The 21,731-nt window shown below is 46.9% G+C and overlaps 1 protein-coding gene across 1 annotated transcript in view; it reads right to left on the minus strand.

Moving 5' to 3' along the window:
- The window catches only part of ARHGAP40 (Rho GTPase activating protein 40), a 44,057-nt gene that overhangs the window by 10,855 nt on the left and 11,471 nt on the right, over positions 1-21,731 (minus strand). Inside the window, exons 2-8 of the mRNA XM_049869902.1 lie at positions 11,075-11,277; positions 8,494-8,714; positions 7,608-7,683; positions 6,873-7,021; positions 3,529-3,694; positions 705-796; positions 185-262 (exon numbers count right to left, since the gene is read on the minus strand). Of these exons, the coding sequence (XP_049725859.1) occupies positions 185-262; positions 705-796; positions 3,529-3,694; positions 6,873-7,021; positions 7,608-7,683; positions 8,494-8,714; positions 11,075-11,277 (985 nt within the window). The remainder of the gene's footprint in view (positions 1-184; positions 263-704; positions 797-3,528; positions 3,695-6,872; positions 7,022-7,607; positions 7,684-8,493; positions 8,715-11,074; positions 11,278-21,731) is intronic.

Here is a 21,731-nt window from a genome sequence, read left to right on the forward strand (position 1 = left end):
TCTCAACTACCATGCTCTATTGGGCCAACGCCGCCCTTTTGAACCTGCTGGAATTCCACAACCCACACAAAGGCCAAAGACAGAACACTGACAAGCCACGAACTGGATTCTCTCCCAGCTTAATGCATACGCAGAGGCACCAGGAGATGCAGCCTCGATGAAGCAGGGGAAGCCAAATCATTACCTTGATCCTGGTCTGGGATCCCGGCACCCTGAGAATTCCTTCTGTGTCCAGCCCTCTCTTTTCCAAACAGGACAGCAGCTTTGAGAGAAAAAGACAAAAACAACATTTTAACCAGCAACCATTGAAAAGTAGGATTCAAACTAGTGTGTTTGCCTCCCATGAAAACCAGGAAGAGGGGAATGCTCGAAGAAGGGTTTTCCTTAAAATAATTACAGTAGCTTTCCAAGGGCCAGGCATTGTGTGAACAGCTTTAAATGCCATCTTCTAGTTTAATGCTTATTGGGAGGAGGGGAGTATTATCGTTGACCCAGCTTTACAGATGTTGAAAGAGGTGATCATAAAGATTCAATAATCTACCCTAAATCTCTCTAAAAGCAACTATAAGAGTCAGAATTTGAACCCAGGTCTCCCTGAGACTACAGCCCATGCTCTTATCCCCTTTGCTATGCACCTCCCAACAGTGGTGCCCAGAGCCAGCCTCTCAAGAGCCAGTTAGAAGCCGAAGCTGGGGACAACTTACAGCTTGCAGGACCAGGGGGACCTGGGTGCTGGGGAGGACTTTGCGGTCAGCTTCCAGCAAGGCGTCAAGGGGCATGCCAAAAAGGCGAGTTTCTGCAGGAAGTCAAGAGGGCAAAGGTGTATTTCACTTCCTGGAATCACAATCTGGCTTCCACTTGCAAGATCTCCCGGGTGGCTGGACTCGGATCTTTTTGCTGCGTAAGGACCGGGCTCTCTGGAGAGTAGCTGAGACCAAACTTCTCCACATCTCTTGAGCAGAACATTTGGCCTCAGCAATAAAGGAAACGTTCAATGTGCCACAGAGCAGAAAACCTCAGCTGGATAAAGAGGTATGGGAAGGAAACTGTGCTGCCGCCCCTGGGAGCACCAAGTACAGTCTGTTACAACAATCCGAGGTAGAGCGTTTAGCACTGCAGGGATAGGCCGAGTTGCTAAGAAACGTATTTACCAGGCTTTCTCAACCATGCTGTCTTTAGTTCTTCTCTACAACCTCATTCCTTCTCTCTTTAGCTGCCTACCACCCTCCCTGCTAGAGTTCTAGCCCTGGTTTTTCTTATCTACCACCCTTTTGTCTCCAGGCATTTTACTTTTTATTTTACACACACACAAATCACAATACACAATGTTGACAAGGATGTAGAGAGGTGAACACTTTCATACGTTATTGTATATTAGACAGCTCTATTCCCTGTCCAAGTCTCTAGGCTTCAATTTTATTTTGTCATCTGTAAAGTGGGGGTGTAATGACAGAGCCCATCTCCCACCGGAGGTGAGGAAACAAGCCAATGTAGGTGGAGCAACTGGAAAATGCGTTGTGCCATGGACACGCTCAGTAAAATGTTCCCTAGACTGGACCACAAGACAGAAAATGATACTGGTGAGGAGTAAGCTTCTTGGCTCAAGTAGACACATGAGACTATGTGGGCAGCTCCTGTCTGGAGGGGAGATGAGAAGGCAGAGGGGGACAGCTGGCTGAATAGACACAGGAAAGACAGGGTGGAGAGGAGGAGTGTGCTCTCTCATTAGGGGGAGAGAAGCTAGGAGTACATAGCAAGGCGTGAATAAGTTTTTGTATGAGAGACTGGCTTGATTTGTAAACTTTTACTTAAAGCACAATAAAAAAAATTTTTTTTTAAGAGAAAAAAAATGTTCCCTAGGATTAGCAGGCCACATAAAAACGGGTCCATGAAGAACCTAACTGATAAGTATATTCTAAGTTCCGTGTACAATAGTCATTGTGCTGCATTGTATATAATAGCAAAAACCTGGGAACTATTAGGCACACGGTTAAATAAATCAACTTTCTTTTTTTTTATATCCATAAGGAAGAAAATAGTGCAGTGATTAAAAACCAGGTTTTCAAAGAATGTTTAATAATTGTAGTAAATGATAATATTGTTTCAAATTCATTACCCCTCCCTGCATCCATGCCCTTTGCCTTGTGACTTCTCAGTTCTTCCCACTAGAGTAGTGGAGCGTACTTCCCTACCCCTTAGTTTAGGCTTGGCCATAGTACTAGCTTGATGATTGAAATATATCTACACGATGCAAGCAGAGCTCTTGTGTTGTGGGCTTTACCTTTTTGTGCTTTGCCATTGCCATGAGAAGAACAGGATCCAGCTGGTCTGATGGAGACAGGAGGATGGGAAACCTATGAAGCTGACCTAAACCCAACCCAGCCTAGATCAGCAAACCAACCCCCAGTTCACCCACAGACACTTGAGCAAGGGTAAGTAGTTATTGTTTTAGGTCACTGAGTTTTGGGGGTGTTTGTTATTGTCATGAATTGCATTGTGTCCTCCCCTAAATATCTGTCAGCTTGGCTAGGCCACGATTTCCAGTATTGCATGATTGTCCATCATTTTGTTATCTGATGTGATTTTCCTGTGTGTTGTAAATCCTATCACTATGATGTTAATGAGATGGATTAGAGGCAGTTAACACTGATGAGATCTACAAGATTAGACTGTGTCCGTAAGCCAATTTCTTTTGATATATAGAAGAGAGAAGCGAGGAGAGAGACATGGAGACCTCAAATCACCAAGAAAGAAGAGCCAGGAGCATAGCGTGTCCTTTGGACCTACGGTCCCTGTGCTGAGAAGCTCCTCAACCAGAAAGATTAATGACAATGACCTTCCTTCAGAGCCAAAAGAGAAAGCCTTCCCCTGGAGCTGATGCCCTGAATTCAGACTTCTAGCCTACTAGGCTGTGAAAGAATAAACTCTTTGTTAAAGCCATCCACTTGTGGTATTTCTGTTATAGCAGCACTAGATGACTAAGACAGTTACATAGCATGATTGTGACAATAGCTGAGTGATACAATAATAATGAGAATGTCCACAATTCTATAATATTACGTGGAGAGGACACAAACATGCACACACACATGAAAAAAACGGAAGACAGCATGCTCAAATGTCGACAGTGTTTAGATCTGGATTGTATTTTTTCTTTTTTGTATTTGACCCTATTTCCCAATTTTTCTACAATGAACAGGAATTGTTTTCATATGCAGAAATAATAAATGTAACTGAAAGAAATATAGAAGCTAAACATGTTTTAAGGAGCCCTGGTGGTGCAATGGTTAAGCACTTGGCTGCTAACGGAAAAGGTTGGCAGCTCGAACCCAGCAGCAGCTCTGGAGGAGAAAAGACCTGGCCATTTGCTCCGGTAAGGATTACAGCCTAGAAAACCCTATGGGGCAGTTCTACTCTGTCCTGTAAGGATCGCTGTGAGTCGGAATCAGCTCGACGGCACCCACAACAGCCACAAGCACGCAGATCCCCAGAGGAGAAGCGTGTGCCTGGCCTGCGGGGGCTGCTGACCTGTCGCTCTCCGCTTGGCCGCCTTGCTCCTCTTCAGGTCCACGCCGAGCACGTCGCAGAGCGCCGTCAGCTCTATAAGGGCCAATGGAGGGATCTTCTTCATGTCCTGCAAGGACAGGTCTCCTATCCTCGTCACGCCAAGTCTGCCCTTGAGGATTCTAAACTTCTAGGGAGGGAATGAAAGACAGTTTCTCCAGCCTCGTGTCTGACGAGCCTTTCCAGGCTCCACCATCCCTCCCAGGCGTTTAGGCAAGAGGGACCGCAGAATGCATAGAGCTGGGGGGTGGTGGGTGTCATGATTCCGTCCTAGAGTCAAACCTGAGCTCCACCTCTTACGACCTGGCTGACACCCCGAGCCTCTAATTCCCCATCTGTAATCACAAAATAATGCCTGCCTCATAAGGTTTTTGCGAGGGTAAAACGAGATAGTGCCAACGAAGTGCTTGGCATAGTGCTCGCACATAGTGAGGTCCCAATTAATGGAAGCTGCTTTTACTGCGTGCATTCCAACATGAGGGTCTGGAGAAGAGGGCTCACTCCATAGACCCCTTATCATTGCTTCTACCCTTACCTTTTGTTACTCTCCCTCACCCCATCTGTCCCTACCCTTGGCCAAGCCATCCACAGCTCCAACACTCCTCTTCCTCACTCTGAGTAATGACAGAATAATTGAAAAATAAACGATGCCCTACAGCGCCATCTAGAGGCCATAATGGGCTCTGCCTGCAGCTTCAGGCATCCCTGCTGCCAAAGGTGAAGAGGGAGGGCCAGATATGTTCCATATTATTGCCTGGGGGATTTGACCAGATTATTTCCCAATGCCCCCATTAGAGTGCTCTAAGAAGAGTAAGGAAGTATGCTGTGGTTGTATTTAATAATGTTACAGCCATAATACAACCCGGTGCTTAGTGTATGGATGGGTATGGAGTCATACTTCCTGGGTTCAAATCCTGACTTCACCTGTGGGTTCTGGGAAATAACTGCACCTTTCTGTGTGTCAGTTTCCTAATCTGTAAAATGGGGCTAATAAAAGCATCTATCTCACAGGATTGCTGGGGAGGCTAAATGAGATAAAGCGTATGAAACACAGTGGCTGAATGTGACAACCACAGCAGAATTAAGAATGCTGACATATTGTGAAAAACAAAATCAATGCCACTGAATGATTTGTGTAGAAATTGTTAAATGGGAACCTAATTTGCTGTGTATACTCTCACTGAAAACACAATAAAATATTATTTAAAAAATATATATATATTTGGAGACAAAAAAAATCCACAGTGGCTGGACTGATAAAATAATAATAGGAATGTCCATAATTCTATAACATTAAGTGAAAAAAGACACACACACACATGAAAAAAACTGGAAGATAATGCACTCAAATATCAATAGTGTTTATGTCTGAATTGCATTTTTCCTTTTTTGTATATGACCCTATTTTCCAAATTTTCTACAATGAACAGGAGTTGTTTTCATATGCAGAAATAAACAATAAATATAACTGATATAGTGAGCACTCGATTATTAACATTAATATTTTTAAGCTTATTTATACAGACAACTACCACCAACATAATATTATGTATGGAAAGTGCTTGGTATAGTGCCTGGTCCAGAGTAAAAGCTCTGTAGGTGTTATTTAATAGCATTATTCATTATCATCATCATTCATAGCTGAATAGGGGAAGTCAAACCATCAAGGCTAGAAAACAAAATCATGTTGAGCACTAATTGTCTCTGATGCTCTGGGAGTAAAAATTCATTATTTAAACTTTTTTTATGTACTATGATTATGTAAGGTGGCTGAGTGGTGCAAATGGCTACTGACCAAAATGTTGGCGGTTCAAACCCAGCCAGAGGCACCTTGGAAAACAGGCCTGGCGATCTGCTCCAGAAAGGTCACAGCCTTGAAAACCCTATGGAGCAGTTCCACTCTGCACACATGGGGTTGCTGTGAGTAGGAACTGGCTTGACAGCAACTAACAGCAAGAACACCTGTTGCTGTCAAGTTGATTCTGACTCATAGTGACCCTGGAGGACAGTGTAGAACTGCCCCACCTCCTAGGCTGTAATCTTTATGGAAGCAGACTGCCACGTCTTTCTCCCATGGAATAGCTGGTGGGTTCAAACTGCTGACCTTTCGGTTAGCAGCCCAGAGCTTAACCTCTACACCATCAGGGCTCCTCAAACAACAACAACATGATTATGTAAGATATTATTACTGGGAGAATCTGGGCAAAGAGTAAATGAGAACTCTGTACTATTTTTGCAACTTCTTAAAAGTTTCAAATTATTTCAAAATGAAAAGTTTAAAGGAAAATTCCATCTGAGTAAATGGAGGCACTTTCCCATTGGAATAGAGGTTATCGTGAAGGGCAGGAGCAGGTTTCCCGAGCAGCAGAATGTAGGGGTCAACTGGGGTCGGCCTGCTGGGGCTCCAGTCTCGGTCTCAGCACCAGCCAGCTCTATCCCCTGTCCATGCCACTTCTCTCTGGGCTTCACTTTTATTTTGTCATGTGTAAAGTGGGGCTGTAATGACAGAGCCCATCTCCTAGGGGAGGTAAGGAAATAAGCCAATGCAGGTGAAGCAACTGAAAAACATTTTGTGCCACAACACTCTCAATAAAATGTTCCCCAGGATTATCAGGCCACATAAAAAGGGGGTCCATGAAGAACTTCTTCCTTTAGTAACAGTGAAAAGACTAACCCTGATACAAGAAATCCGGCTGTGGTTACCCTGGGGCGAGGTTGGGGTGTGGGTGCTGACTGGGAAGGGGAAGGGGGAGTCATAGGGTACGTGGGGTTGTTCTACTTCTCCACCTGGATGGTAATTACACAGGTACACTCTGCAAGCTGTACTCGGTAAATATTTACACTTCTCTGTAAGTTATACTTCAATCTTAAAACTCAAAATTCAAATGATGACATCCTAATTTGGAAGGAACTGGGCTTGGACAATTAAGCATTAAAAAAACAAAAAACAAAAAACCAGGACGTTGAGTCTCTCACAGCAGACATTGAAATTAATTAAAACAGATAAAAACAACATAAACATATATATATATATATACAGTATATGGATAGTTATCAGTTTGCCAAACTAGGGAGGAATTTCTAAGCCTGAAAACAAAGAAGACCATAATTAAAAATAATGATACTATTACCAGACCTTAAGTTCCCTGCTCCCCTGGCACCCGGTAGTTACTCAGTAAATATCCGTGACGTGAACAAACATCACACAGGGTGCCCAGAAGTATGGAAGGGGTGAGGAGGGTGGGGCAGGACTCTGCTGGTCCTTTAGAGCCAGGCCTAGCTGCCAACCCTCTGAGCAACATCCTTACTGGCAGGGATCCATTGCCCCGGACACAGGTGCCTGCTGGGGGTGGCCTGCCCCTCTGCAGGAGCCCTGCCACTTGCTCAGAGTAGGCAGAGTCCATGCTGAAGGCTTCTACCCTTCCGGTCTGCTCCTGCGGCCCCTCGGGCTCTGCTGCTGCTGGGGAAACAGAACAGAGAGGCGGTTAGGACCAGCTGCCTCCCCACCTGCCCAAAGCCCATAGGCCACAGTGATTCCCAGGCTTGGGCCCTTGCTCAGGTCTGGACACCTAGTAGAAATTGTATAAGATTAGGAAGCTTGGCCTATAATCCCAAGAGGCAAGTTTTAAGGTTTAGGACTCAGGCTTTTTCCTCCAAGAAGCAATTTCTCAAGCTCAAGCTCAGAGAGGATCAGGTCCATTGCCCCAGAAAGTGATTTCCCAGCTAAGGCCCATTGCCCAGGAAATGATTTCCTAGCTAAAGCCCATTGCCTGGGAATGATTTCCCAACTGAGGCCATTGCCCAGGAAGTAATTGCCCAGGCATTAATCCAGACTCGATTCCCAGACTGGGTGGTAGAGACCTACTCAGGAGCCTAACTTATTCCACCAGGGCTCCTTCCTGCTGCCCTTGAACAGGAAAAGGCAAGGAGCCAGCAGGATAAGGGAAATGCTTAGAGGAATGCCCCTTCCCTGACTTCACACAGCAGCCCCTTCATGTAGCTGGGAGTGGCTTGGAGAGCCCAGGAGAATGAAGACCACTTACCTGGAGGAGGCTTATACAACCTGGAACCAAGTGGGGTCCATTTCATCCCAGAGTCCCCATTCTCTGAAGATACTTCCTGTGTAAATTACAGACAATGCCTGATTGGTTATCTGGGAAGTGCAAGAGCCCTGGGAGACAGATCCCATTCACAACCCCATAGCCACAGAGGCAGGGGCTGAAGCTCTGGGAAGTTAAGTCACTCGCCGAAGCACCTGTCACTGCTAAGTGGTAGTGTGGACACTGCGGCCCAGGTCTGGCTTCGAGGCCCATCATTTTAATTGCTTCACATCTATTCCAAGAAAGAAGATGCCCACAATCTGTCAGGTTTCACAGCCAGCAGGAAAGACAAGTAACAATAAAAAGTATTATGACTGCACTGGTAACAATTATATAGAAGATCCCTGGGTGGCACACACAGTTGGAGCTCATCTATTACCCTAAAGACTGGCAGTTTGAACCCACTCAGTGGTGCCGGGGAAGAAATGCCTGGCAATTTGCTTCCATAAAGATTACAGTCCAGAAAACCCCATGGAGTAGTTTGTAACACATGGGGTCACCATGAGTCAGAGTCGACTTGATGGCAAGGGGTTTGGTTTTCTTGGTTTAATAATGATATAGAGAGAATCTAAGCTTTCAGACACAGCCAAGGGCACACAATGGCATATACTGGCAGACGAGGACCCGCACGTAACGTGGGGGCACAGTAGCATGTAGGGAAACACACATGTGCTGGCACATGTACTGCACACACATACGCCTGCGTGCACCAGCTCAGCCCTGCAGCAGAAACGCTGCATCTCTCAGGCCATGGGGACATCACGGAGACCTCACGCAGACAGGGTCTGCCGTGACCCCCATGCTGTGACCCTCCATGCCACTTACTCACCCCAGAATCGAAGACTCCAAAGATGTCCCTGACATCTCTGATACGTGCCTTGTGTCGTCTTCGCGCCGAGCGGGCATAGATGTCCAGCCTGCGACACACAGCGGCCATCTGGGTCTGTGTAAGGGTGGACAGGAGCCCCTGGTGGTCACCATTTGCCCCCAGGCTGTCGAGAAGGCCCCACAGGCCTGTGTCCTGCAGCCACTGGGATTCAGTTTCACCCTCTGCCAAAAGAGGTACAACACCCAGATGAACACACACAGCTACCCGGCACACTCAGCCACACACAGTAGCCAAAGCCACATCTAGACACACCTACGCACAGGAACACAGAAGCATCCACATATTTCATCATGAGATCCCTTAACATCACTAACATCGACCAAACTCTTCAATGAGAAGAAGATCCAACAAGTAAGGCCTCTGAGAATTTGGGGGAGTTATTGGCTGGTGTTAGCCAGTATCTAGATTTAAACCTGTGATGTTGCAACCCCTTGTAAACACAACAGGCTGAGCAAGGCCTCTCTGTGTTCTGATTCTAGAATGCGGCCACGAACTCACTTTCCCTCTTGAATCTGGTGGAGAGCACCGCAGGGTCATGTGGGTCCAGCTGAGCAGGGTCAATAAGGGAAACCAGAGCATGGGCAAGCAGCTGGTGTCCTCCTCTACTTAGCACCGTATTTGTGTTGGAATAGTCCCCTCAGCTGTGCTTCAGACGGGCGCTGATGTAGCCCTACAGTACAAGCATTAACCCGAATCTTGGGGCACATTGAAACGCAGTTGTATGGGTCACACCTCCAGGGATTCTGCTCCAGGCATTCAGGAATTGGCCCTGGGACTCTGCACTTGGAAAGTCCTCCCCAGATTATTCTAACACATAACACGTGATCTCAATCCTATCTTGTTTGAAATTAGATTTATGGTCCCATCATGATGCCTGCAATGGAGGGCATCTCCTAAAATCCTCTCTCGCGTCACCAGGGATTTTCACTGCACGTTTTGGAGACATTGCAATAGACCACCAGGCTCTTAGGAGACCTGGTCTCTCACATGGTTTGTTTGGTCAACCATGGACTAGCACAGCTGAATTGTGTGCCAAACTGAAAAGGTGATCCGGTGGACACCCTGTGCATTCCCTCATTCACTAAACATGTAAGCATGGAATGTGTGTGTGTGCTGGGCACCGCTGAAGGCACCACGGATGGAGCAGTGAAAGGGTTGACAACATTCCTGGCCTCGTGGAACTTACATGCTAGTGGGGGACACGGACAAATGTACAAGTACATGCCCTGTGTAGTACCAGGCAGTAATAAGTGCTGTAACATTAAATAAAGCAGGACAAGGCGCTAGAGAGTGATGGGGGCCGGGGGTGACATTTTGCATAGGGAAGTTGGTGAGGCTCTTTCTGAGGAGATGGCGTTTGAGTCCAGCCCTGACTGGAGAGAACAAGCCCTGCAGATACCTGGGGGAGAGCATTCCAGGCGTAGGGAACAGTAAGGACAAAGTATTTGAGGTAGAAGCGTGCCTTTACGGTCCAGGAACAACAAGGAGGCCAGGGTGGCAGAGATGGAGTGAGAGGAAGACAGAGTGGAAGGATATGAGGTAGAGGAGGCATGGCCCAGAGGTTGTCAAGCCCTGCGAGCTATGAAGTGGTAGGTTTACAACACCCCCACAAAGTCTTTGACTCTCGCCCCATGGAGATGTGGGCTCTAATCCTTCTCCTTGCATATGAGCTGGACTTAGGGAAATAGAATGTGGGAGAAGTGATGCTGCCTGACTTCCAAAGCTGAGACACAAATAATGATGCAGTTTCTGCCTGGTTCTCTCTCTCGGGACTCTGGCTTTTGAACCAGGACTCTGGCTCTTGGAACCTGGCCGCCATGCTGTGAGGAAGCCCAGGCCACATGCAGAGGCCCAGCCAACAGGCAGGTGTTCCAACCAACAACCTCACGTGAGGCTCAGCCGGCAGTCACATCAACTGCCAGACACATGAGTGAGAATCCTTTGAGACGACTCCAGAACTGGCTACCTTCTGACTACAGCTGCATGAGAGATCCTGAGCGAGAGCTGCCTTGCTGAGCCCAACCAATCCCCAGAAAGGTGAGATATAATAATAACAAACCATTATTGTTGCTTTACATCACTAACTTTGGGGTAGTTTGTTGTTATGCAGCCATAGACAATGCGGACACAGGGTTGTCTAGAAGAAATGGGGAGACATTTGAGAATTTTGAGCTGAGGACTTAGAATTCCTATAGAATATAAGCTCCACAAGAAAAAGGACTTTGTTTTGTGTTCGTTGCTGTATCCCAGTGCCTAAAACAGTGCCTGGCAGAAATTAGGCACTCCATGAATATTTCCTGAATGAATTAATTAAAGGAAGGAGATAATCTAATTTACATTCTAAAAGATCTTTTTGACTTTTCCTAGAGAGCAAGGGAGACCAGTGAAGAGGATACTGTAACAGCCCAGGCAAGAGAAGAAAACTCTTTCATGTTCTGTTTAAGGCAGGACTCTCTCACATTTCTCCCCCTGGAACATGGTCCTCCCACCCACCCCGCAGCTCCCAGCCAGGGCTCCTCACCCTCAGGAAGTTGGCCTTCTTCCCCACCGTTGTCCTGCTCTTTCCTCTCATCCTGCTGTTGAATCTGCTCCACCTCCATCCAGAAGCCATCCAGGGACAAACTTCCTGCCGAGGACAGCCCGGAGTGAGGGCAGTCGGTAGGGTGTGGCTGTGGGGGGTTCTTCTGGGGAAGCAGATTCATTCGGCCTGAGGAGGGGCCAGAGCTGTAACAAGTGCAGAGGGAGGAGGGAATCAGGCAAAGTCTGATCAGGATGGGGGCTGTCCTGATGCTTTCCCATTCCCCAACAATGAGCCTGGGGGCTCGGGGAGCAGGTAGGGCCTCCTGAGCATGCTTCTCAAGGGCGAGGACACACTCTCTAGTATCTGCTATTGGGAGAATGGTCTGCCGTGGCCCCTGCACCTCTCACCCAAGCCAGCTAATCAAAGGCCTTGGGCCTGGACAATTCTCTGATAGTGGAGGCTGGGGATTGAGTCTTTCTCTCTCTCTGTCTCTGCCAGTTCCTTCTCCTTATCATGGAGCCTTCCTCCCTGTTGTGGGTACGCAGTAAACTTTCTCTGCTCTGTTCGTTCGTCCGTGTCCTGTAGCACCTGTTCATCTCCATTTCTCCATCTGTACCCGGCAGGGAGGGAACAAGGTCTTTCAACTGCAACACAAGATGGGTGCCTGCAGACTACCAGGCCTGCATTGACTACAGGGAGTGACCCGCTGGCTATGGGAGGCTAGCTCCCACTCTTGAAGCTGACCTTGCTCTTTCTCTTCTCTATGCAATTAAAGCATTGTTCTGTCCAGTGCCTGTGTGCGAGTCATGCTTTTGTTGGTGACCTCAAACCATGGCTCAACAACACCAAAGTGACCGGCTACCTCTTCCCTCCACAGAACCACTTGGAAACAAACAACGCTGTAGAGGAAAGAGAAAGGGCCACGCTGTTCTGTTTCTTAGCACTTTGTCAGGCAAGGAGTACAATCTTTGACACCTATAAGGAACCTTGGTGGTGCAGTGGTTTAAGCGCTTGGCTGCTAACCAAAAGGGCCCCTGATGATCTGCTCCTGTAAAGATTACAGTGTAGGAAACCCTATGGGACTCTTCTCCTCTGTCCTGGAAGGTTGCTATGAGTTGGAAGCGACGGCACACAACACCAACAACAATGATAAAGTAGACATCAATAAGAGGGAATTAAAGCCCAACACAGGTGAGGAAATTATAACACAACACCTAACTGAACTCTGCAAATTTTTACCTGAAATGTCTACTATCTCCTCCCACCCACGCCTCCTTATTTGTGAAGCCGACTTCCACAGCCCTGATTTTTCCTGTTTATAGCATGTGAACACCTCTCCTCCTCTCCCTCCCCCTGCCAGAGTTGAATAGACCAAAGTACCAGACCACAGAGCTACTGTCTATCCATCAGAGGAGCCAAGCAGTGTCTCTCAAGCTGTTCAACTAAGAGACACAGAGATGGAGGGAGTTGGTGTCAGGCACACACACGAACTGGGAAGCCATGTGGTGATGATGGGGCTAGAGTGGTCAAACGGTCTCTGTTGAGTCAGTTCTGACTCATGGCGACCCCATGTGTGTCAGAGTAGAACTATGCTCCATAGGGTTTTCAATGACTGATTTTTCAGAAGTAGATCACCAGACTTTTCTTCCGAGGCACCTCTGGGTGGACTTGAACCTCCAACCTTTTGGTTAGCAGCAAGTGTGTTAACTGTTTGCACCACACTGGGACTCCCTGCAGGTGCACCAAAACCAAGAAAAACTAAACCCATTGCCGTGGAATCGATTCTGACTCATAGCGACCGTATAGGATAAGGTTTCCAAGGCTGTAACCTTTACAGAAGCAGACTGCCACATCTTTTCTCCTGTGGAGCGCTGGTGGCTTCAAGCTGCCAACCCCTACAGTTAGCAGCTGAGCTCTTAAAAATTTGAACCAGGGGCCCGACAAGTTCATTTTGCACCGGGCCTGTCCTGCTGGTACCTTACCCATAAACCCTGCCTTATGCCTTTCTCCCAAGTATTCTGCCACACACTGAGCTCAAATCCTGAGCTATAAACAATCCATCCTGAAAAATACTCAAATGTAGTAAAACAAAGACCTTTCCGCCAATGCCCTAAAGAAGAAGCAGGGCACACAGGCCTCTCTCCAGGCAATGGATTGGCCATTTTCACCAAGCAGACGCTTAACTGGAGACCAATTCCCAGCTAATTATAAAATTGGCAGTTCTGCTCTATTTCTGCTGTTCAAGAAAACCACTAGTCAGTGGGCCTCCCGTGAATGTGTTTTGTACCCCATGCTGGTACATGGCTCGGTTTCTTTATTTGCTTTGCGATTCCCTTGGAAATTACTGGCATCTGTGTGTTTTCATGACAATTCGAAAGCTGCAGTGACTAACCCAAAACAAAAGTCGTCAAATGTGTCACCATTTTGTCAGCTAAACAGTGAGAGGAGAGCAATCATTTCCTTGGGTGACCCTTTGGAAGAGGTCAGAGAAAGCGCAGGAAAGCACAGAAATGAAATAGAGCACCAGAAGTCCTAAGCGCATAATGGTTCCAAGACCACATTTTGCACTGTGGCAACGAGTCCCTCCTTTATCAAGAGAACAACGGGTGCTAAATTTGCTCAAAGCCTCATAAACACAGCCAATGTTTTTGTTTGTTTTGTTTTTAATGTTTTCTTGACGTATAGCATATAAAACAAAAACATAGCGCATGCAGAAAAGCGCGCATAGTCTAGTTGTGTTGTTGTTGTTAGGTGCATAGAGTTGGTTCTGACTCATAGCAACCCTGTGTACAAGAGAACGAAACACTGCCCCGTCCCGCGCCATTCTCACCATTGTTGCTATGTTTGAGCCCATTATTGCAGCCACTGTGTCAGTCCATCTCACTGAGTGTCTTCCTCTTTTTTGCTGACCCTCTACTTTATCAAGCATGATATCCTTCTCCAGGGACTGGTCTGTCCTGATAACATGTCCAAAGTAAGCAAAATGCAGTCTCACCATCCTTGCTTCTAATGAGCATTCTGGTTGTACTTCTTCCAAGACAGATTTGTTGGTTCTTCTGGCCGTCCCTGGTATATTTAATATTCTTTCCCAACACCATAATTTAAAGATATCATTTCATCTTCGGTCTTCCTTATTCATTGTCCTTTTTCACATGCATATGAGGCAATTGAAAATGCCGCGGATTGGGTCAGGCACACCTTAGTCCTCAAAGTGACATCTTTGCTTTTTAACACTTTAGAGAGGTCTTTTGCAGCAGATTTTCCCAATGCAATATGTCATTTGATTTCTTAACTGCTGCTTCGATGGGTGTTGATTGTGACTCCAAGTAAAATGAAACCCTCGACAACATCACCGTTTTCTCTGTTTATCATGATGTTGTTTATTCGTCCAGTTGTAGGGAGTCTACGTGTACCGCATGGTTCATCGTCTCCGATTGTAATTTTGTCTTTAACATTTACTGAGCACTCACTCCTTGCCCAGCCCCAGAACAAGTGCGAGCATCGGTTTAATCCTCACATCAGCCCCTTGTAGTGGGTGCCATTGTCCCCAATTTATAGATGAGGAAACAGAGTAGGATTAGGTAACCCACCCAGACTTATCCACTTGGCAAGTGGCTGTATCAGAATTCGAACCCAGGCTGTGAGCTCTAGTTCCAGTGCTCTTAAGTGCTATGTCCTCTGATTTTAAGAGGTCCCTCGGTGTAAATGAGTAGGGGCAGCGGTGGCCCAGTAGTAGAAGTCTTGCCTTCCTTGCAAGAGACCTGGGTTTGAGCCCCTAGAACTGCACCTCATGCGCAGCTACCACTTGTTTGTCACCGGAGGCTTGCATGTTGCTATGATGCTGGACATGTTTCAGCAGAGTTTCCAGACTAAGATTGACTAGGAGGAAAGGCCTGGCAATCTCCTTCCAGTAATCAGTCAGTGAAAACCCTATGGATCACAATGGTTTGATCCACATCCAATCATGGGGATGGTGCAGGACTGGGCAGTGTTTTGTTATGTTGTACACGGAGTCACCATGAGTCAGGGGCTGAGCGCACTGCAGCTAACAACAGCAACAAGATATAAATGAAGTAGTCTGAATGCATTCTCTTCTCCACCATAAACCCTGCTTCCTATTCCAAGGTGCCTGTTTCACAAGATGGTAGCACCAAGAACCCTGAGAGCCAATTGACAACACTTTCTCTGTAATTCTCCACATCCCGTCAACCACTCATTAATTCTACTCTTCAACATCTGTTGTACTCACCCACTTCTCCCCATCCCCATGGCCACCATGCTGGTCTAAGCCATCATCCTTTCTCACCTGGACAATAGTCCCATCACAGTCTTCCTACAGCTCTTCTAGGCCCCTGTACCTGGTTCAGAAAGATCTTTCAGCCTCATAAATCTGACTGTATCATTCCTGCTTAGAATCCTCAATGATGTACCAGTACCCTAAGGGTAAAATACCTTAAGATGGAATTGATTTGACCCTACTATATATATATATATATATATATTTTGTACTTTAGATGAAGGTTTACAGAAAAACCAGCTTCTCATTAAACAGTTAATATATGTATTGTTTTGTGACATTTGTTACCAACCCCACGACATGTCAACACTCTTCTTCTTGAACTTGGGTTCCCAATCACCAGCTTTCCTGTCCCCTCCTGCCTTCTAGTCCTTGCCCCTGGCTGGTGTGCTCCTTTAGTCTCATTTTGTTTTATGGGCCTGTCTAATCTTTGGCTGAAGGGTGAACCTCAGGAGTGACTTCATTACTGAGCTAAAAGGGTGATCAGGGCATACTCTCAGGGTTTCTCTAGTCTCTGTCAGGCCAGTAAGTCCGGTCTTTCTTTTGTGAGTTAGAATTTCGTTCTACATTTTTCTCCAGCTTTGTCCAGGACGCTCTATTGTGATCCCTGTCAGAGCAGTCGGTGGTAGCCAGACACCATCTAGTTGTGCTGGACTCAGTCTGGTGGAGGCTGTGGTAGTTGTGGTCCGTTAGTCCTCTGGACTAATCTTTCCCTTGTGTCTTTAGTTTTCTTCATTCTCCCTTGCTCCTGATGGGATGAGACCAGTGGTGTATATTAGATGGCTGCTCACAAGCTTTTAAGACCCCAGATGCTACTCACCACAGACCCTACTACATTTCTGGCCTCATCTCTCATTCCTTCTTTCTCGCTCTGCCTGGATGCCTTCCCCTCCTCTGCCCAACTCCTGAGGTCTCAGCTTGAAGGTCACTTCCTCAAACAGACCTTCTCTGAGCCCTAAAATGGATGGCGTCTCTGCTATTTGCTTCTGCCTAACACTCATTCAAAGAGCCTTGGTGGCACAGGGGTTAAAGCGCTCATCTGCTAACCAAAAGTTTGGTGATTTGAACCCAACAGCCTCTCTGCAGGAGAAAGATGTTCCAGTCTGCTTCTGTAAAGATTATGACCTTGGAAACTCTATTGGGCAGTTCTACTCTGTCTTATAGGGTCACTATGAGCCAAAAGTGACTTGACAGCAATGGGTTTAACACCCATTCATTCTACTGGAAATATTACTGTCTTTCCTCTTGACTGGAGTCTCCCCAGTGCCTAGAACGCTGTCTGGCACAAGAGTAGGTGTGGTGAATATAAAATTGATACTCTTCCCATGGAGGAGTGGGGTCCATGCTCCCCCTTCTTGAATCTGGGGAGGCTTGTGGCTGTCTCAACCAACAGATCGTGGCAGAAGTGAAGCCATGTGACTTCTGAGTCAGGCCATAAATGGCCATGCAGATTCTCTGGAACCCAGCTGTCACGCTGAAACGCCTGGGCCATGTGAGCAGTCACGTGTAGGTTGCTCCAGTTAACAGTCCCAGCTGAACCAAACCATCAAGTCATGTGAGTGAAGAAGCTTCCAGATGATTCCATCCCCCAGCTGTGAAGTCACCCCAGCCATTCAATCTTCCCAGCTGAGGGCCCAGACAGCACAGAGCAGATATAAGCCATATCCGCTGGCCCTGTTCGAATTCCTGACCCACAGAATATGTGGGCATAACATAACCATAGCTGTTTTATGCCACTAAGCTGTAGATAACCAGGACCATAAGTTTGGGAGTTAAGAGACTTGGCTGTAGTGTCAGGTCGAATTTGAATCTTACATCTCTCTGTCGTTCATCGTGACGCAACTGAAAAGTCCCTGAACTTCCCAGACCAGGCTCCTCATCATATTACGGTGCTAACAGAGACAACCATCTACAGCTGTATAATTTAAAGATTAATTCATTCATTCAGCAAATATTTATTGAGCCCCTGCCTGGTGATGCAAATGGTTATTGTGCTCAGCTGCTAACTAAAAGGTTGGAAGTTTGAATCCACCCAGAGGCACCATGGAAAAGAGTCCTGGTGATGTACTTCAGAAAAGTTAGCCATTAAAAACCCTATGGAGCACAGTTCTACTCTGACACTCTAACACACGTGCGGTTAACATACTATATGGGCCAGTCACTAAAAGCTAATGTACATAAGGTGCCAGGAACAGAAAGTCCTCAGTAAGTGTTAGCTGGATAAATATGTGTTGCTTCTTGCATTTCCCACCTGAGGTTTAGAAAGTGCAAATGACTGGCCCAGGACTGCCTGGCTGGTGAGCAGTCTCCAGTTCCTTCCCGGCAGCAAATGGCCAGAGGCTGACAAGCCCAGCCTGTGAAAGAGACAAGCCCCTGGGTCAGATGGCTGGCCAGTCCTCATCTGCTCAGAGCTTCCCCACTGCCAGGTGGTTCTCGCCACACACATGTGCCCACTTTCCTTCCAGGCAGCCTGTGGGAGAGGGCAGGGCCCTGGAAGGCCTCTGCTCCAGTCCGAGCTCCACGACTCATTCTCTGTGTGAACCCATTTCCTCTCTGGGCCTCAGTTTTCATAACTGTGAAATGGTAAGATGGGATATGGATGGGGGCTTTGTAAGATGCTGTCCTGTGTGGTCCTGATACCTGGTTCCATGGGGGTGTCAAGAATCAGGTGAAATGTGGGCACAACCAGCAGCTACAGGGATGGCAGCCTGCAGAGGCGGGAGCTCAGCCTGGGTAGACCGAGAGCCAGCATGACAAAGGGACCAGGAATGCGGCACATCCGGATGAGCTGGTAGAGGCAGAGCTGGGCTGCTTACCCAGCAGGCAGCTCAGCCAACCATCAGGTCTGCTCTGCCTGGACCTGGGGAGCCTGGCCCACTTTCAGCAACTGGTCAATGGCTTCCCTCCAGAAGTGGAGAAAGGGCCCTGGGGGCAGCCCTTGGCTCCTCTCAGCGTCCCTGCTCTTCGCTTGCGCCACCCTGGCTCTTGAGAAATACTGACAGGTGCAGGCAAGGGCAGTGGCTATGGGCAAGGCATTCTGGAGTCAAACAGAGGCTGAGTTCAATCCTGACTCCTTGGTATCTTGGGCGAGGTGTTTCGCCTGTCCGAGCCTCAGTCTCCTCTGTAAAGTGGGGGCTAAGCGTGACCACTATCAGGTGAGGATCATAGTGATGGCATCCCCAGCTGTTCAGTCTTCCCAGCTGAGGCCCCAGTCAAGCCACCCTGCTTGCCCCGGAACTACAGCGATAAAAATAGTAAGTAGCAGCAGTAATAGTTGTAGCAGCAGCATCACCCTTATACTCATCACGAGTGTCAGAGGCAACCCTGAGTGAAGCACAGGTTGTAGTCACAGGTGTGGGTGATGTGGCCACAGCTACAAACCAACCCCAGCACAGGCCCTTGAACGTGATGACCAACTTGCACGCTGTTGAGTTTGGGGATCTTTTGTTACATAGCTGTAACTGACTGAGATAGTATGTTACTGAACAACCTGAACGGCTCTGCCAGAGGAGCAGTGGGTCCTCTCTTGCTCACTCATACATTTCCAGCTACTAATACACGTGCCGCTGACGATGTGTACGCCCCATGCCCCACCCCATCCTTGACCCCAGATGAAATGACACATCAGGTTCTGAGTCAAGTGAAGGGCGAAAGTCAGACCTCTGAGAGCAGAGGTTGAAAGGCAATCAGGTGGGCCAGGAAACTTGTGAGTGCATACTCACCCATGAGCGTGTACATGGCCATGTGTGCCAGTGTGGGTTTATGAGGGAGGGTCTTCCCTTTGCTGCTGCAGGACTTGCCAGGAGGTCTGGATTCTCCATGCCTACCCGTATACTCGCCATGTATTCACTGTGATGTGAATGCTGCCCCTTTGGATGAAACATCATTGTGCAGTGCACAACCTGAACATCAGTACACAGCAACACTGACATCTCTGAAGCAATCACTTCAAAGATGGGGACTGCAGGGGTTGGGGGAAGATATACAGGAATGAGATGTTATAAAAGGCAAATCTAGCATTTATATTTCTGAGTATCATCCTAATTGAGCTCCTAAAATCCCTCTAGGACAAAAACTTTCCTTTTAAGGCAAAGAAGACTGGCTCATTCCAGTGTGCCTGTTCTCTGAATTGTTGAACAATATCTACACATCTCTTCCACATAATTCTGTTAGAGCTTATATCTGGGTGGTGGAATTAACAAGCATGGCTCTTTTGTGTTATAAATAACAAGAATAAAACATTCTAAAATATAAGAATTATAATTGAGTTTCCTGAATCAGATCTAAGGCCTGGCCAGGAGCCCTGTAAAAGCACAGCTGTGGGTGCTCCCTTCAGCTGGCCAAGGTAAGCAAGAACCAGAGACCCAGGAGACACAGGCTGGGCCTCAGGAGCTGCATTCTAGGGGGAGGCCAGGCCCATGGACCAGAGGTTCTCAGTCCTGGCTGTGTATTGGAATCACCCGGCGATTCCAGAGTCCAGGTGCCCAGGCAATACTCAGACCAGTTACATCCAGGCCCCTGGGAGTGGGGCCTGGGGACTGAGACTGCTTCAAGCATAAAGTTGACTCCATGGCACTGCCACATGGGGAACGCTGCCAAAGAACATCATTTTGTTGCCAGGGCTTCAGAGAATTGCCTGGAAATTTTCAAGAGTGGGGTGGGAACAGATGGGTTGTATCGAAATTCTCAGTAGTACCTCTGGGAGGGGCAGCCTGCAGTTTTTGAGATGGCTGGGGGGAGATTAAGGTAATGCCCATGACCTCTGAGATGACAAACGTTCCCAACCAGAAGATCAGGCTCTACCAATCTCTATTTGAATAGCAGGCTGGCCACCTCCACTGCATTTTTTAAAAAATTTATTGTGGTGATACACATATATACATACGCACACATATGTCTATAACAAAACATTTCCCATTTTAGCCATTTTTAAATGTATAGTTCAGTGACATCAATTACATTCCATGTTGTATAATCATCACCACTATATCTGAAATTTTCTCTCACCCCAAGCAGAAACACAGGACCCCTTAAGCAATAACTCCCTGGTACCTACCCCCTGATAGGTTCAAATCAAACCCATTGGCAGTTCTGACTCATAGTGACCCTACAGGACAGTGTTTCCAAGGCTCTACGCTTTATGGAAGCAGACTGCCACATCTTTCTCCCATGGAGCAGCTGATGGGTTGGAACCATCGACCTTTTGGTTAGCAGCTGAGCACTTTACCATAGCATCACCAGGGTTTCTTCCCTGGCAGGTAACCACTAACAAATTCAGGCTTCTATACTTTTGCCTATTCTACATATTTCATATAACTGGAATTATACAATATTTGTTCTTTTGTATCTGACTTATTTCACTCAGCATAATGTTTTCAAGGTTCACCCATGCGGTAGCATGTATCCAGAATGTCTTATCTACTTATGGCTGAGTAATATTCCACAGCATTTTAGCACTTTTAAAATAGCTTGCCATCATTCGAACTGGTGGGAGGGGGTTTCACATAAGACAAAACTCTAGTCTCAAGTTCTTTAGAAAAAAATCAGGTCTGGTGATCCTGGGTCTCCATCCATCCCTGAGTGACAACAATTGGCTGAGCCTGAGTGGTAGCTGTCCCTTAAAATGGGCTCTGTACTACAAGCCTGGAGTCCCTGGGTGGTGCAAACAGTTAACACACTTGGTGCTAACTTAAAGGTTGGAGGTTCAAGTCTGCCCAGAGGCACTAATAAAAAAGCCCTAGAGATCTACTTCAGAAAAATCAGTCATCGAAAACCCTGTGGAGCACAGTTCTACTCTGACCCACATGGGGTCCTCTTGAGTCATAGTTGACTTGATGGCAGCTGTACTGGTATTGCAAGCCTCCCAGTCAGCTTGGGCCTGGAGTGGCCAGTGCACTCCTTAGAAGCTTGGCATAGCAGCTCTAAAAGTTCTGAAATGCTTTGATGCTTGTTCCGTCCCTTCCTTTGACACTTGTTTGTCCCCTCCTGAGTCACTTAATCAGATTGCTGTCTTACATGCTGAGTGAGGTCAGAATTGTGTTGTCCAATTCAGTAGCCACTAGCCATGCACAGCTATGGAGCACTTGCAATGTTTCTGGCTGAATGATATTCCACTGCATTTTAGCAGTGACTTACATTTTATTTAATTTAATTACTTCAAATTTAAATATGATCCAGTTACTGGAAAATGTTTGAGTATGTTTGGAGGAACTTGGGTATGGGAATCTACTTTCTTAACTGTAAATTGTAAGATATCAAAATATAGATCTAGTATTTCCAATGAAAATTTAGCATCCTAATGGAGATGGGCTGTAAATGAAAACTATCCACTAGATTTTGATGACTTTGTACAAAAAAGGA

Source organism: Elephas maximus, chromosome 25 (genome assembly GCF_024166365.1).
Source record: "Elephas maximus indicus isolate mEleMax1 chromosome 25, mEleMax1 primary haplotype, whole genome shotgun sequence".
NCBI classification, from domain to species: domain Eukaryota; kingdom Metazoa; phylum Chordata; class Mammalia; order Proboscidea; family Elephantidae; genus Elephas; species Elephas maximus.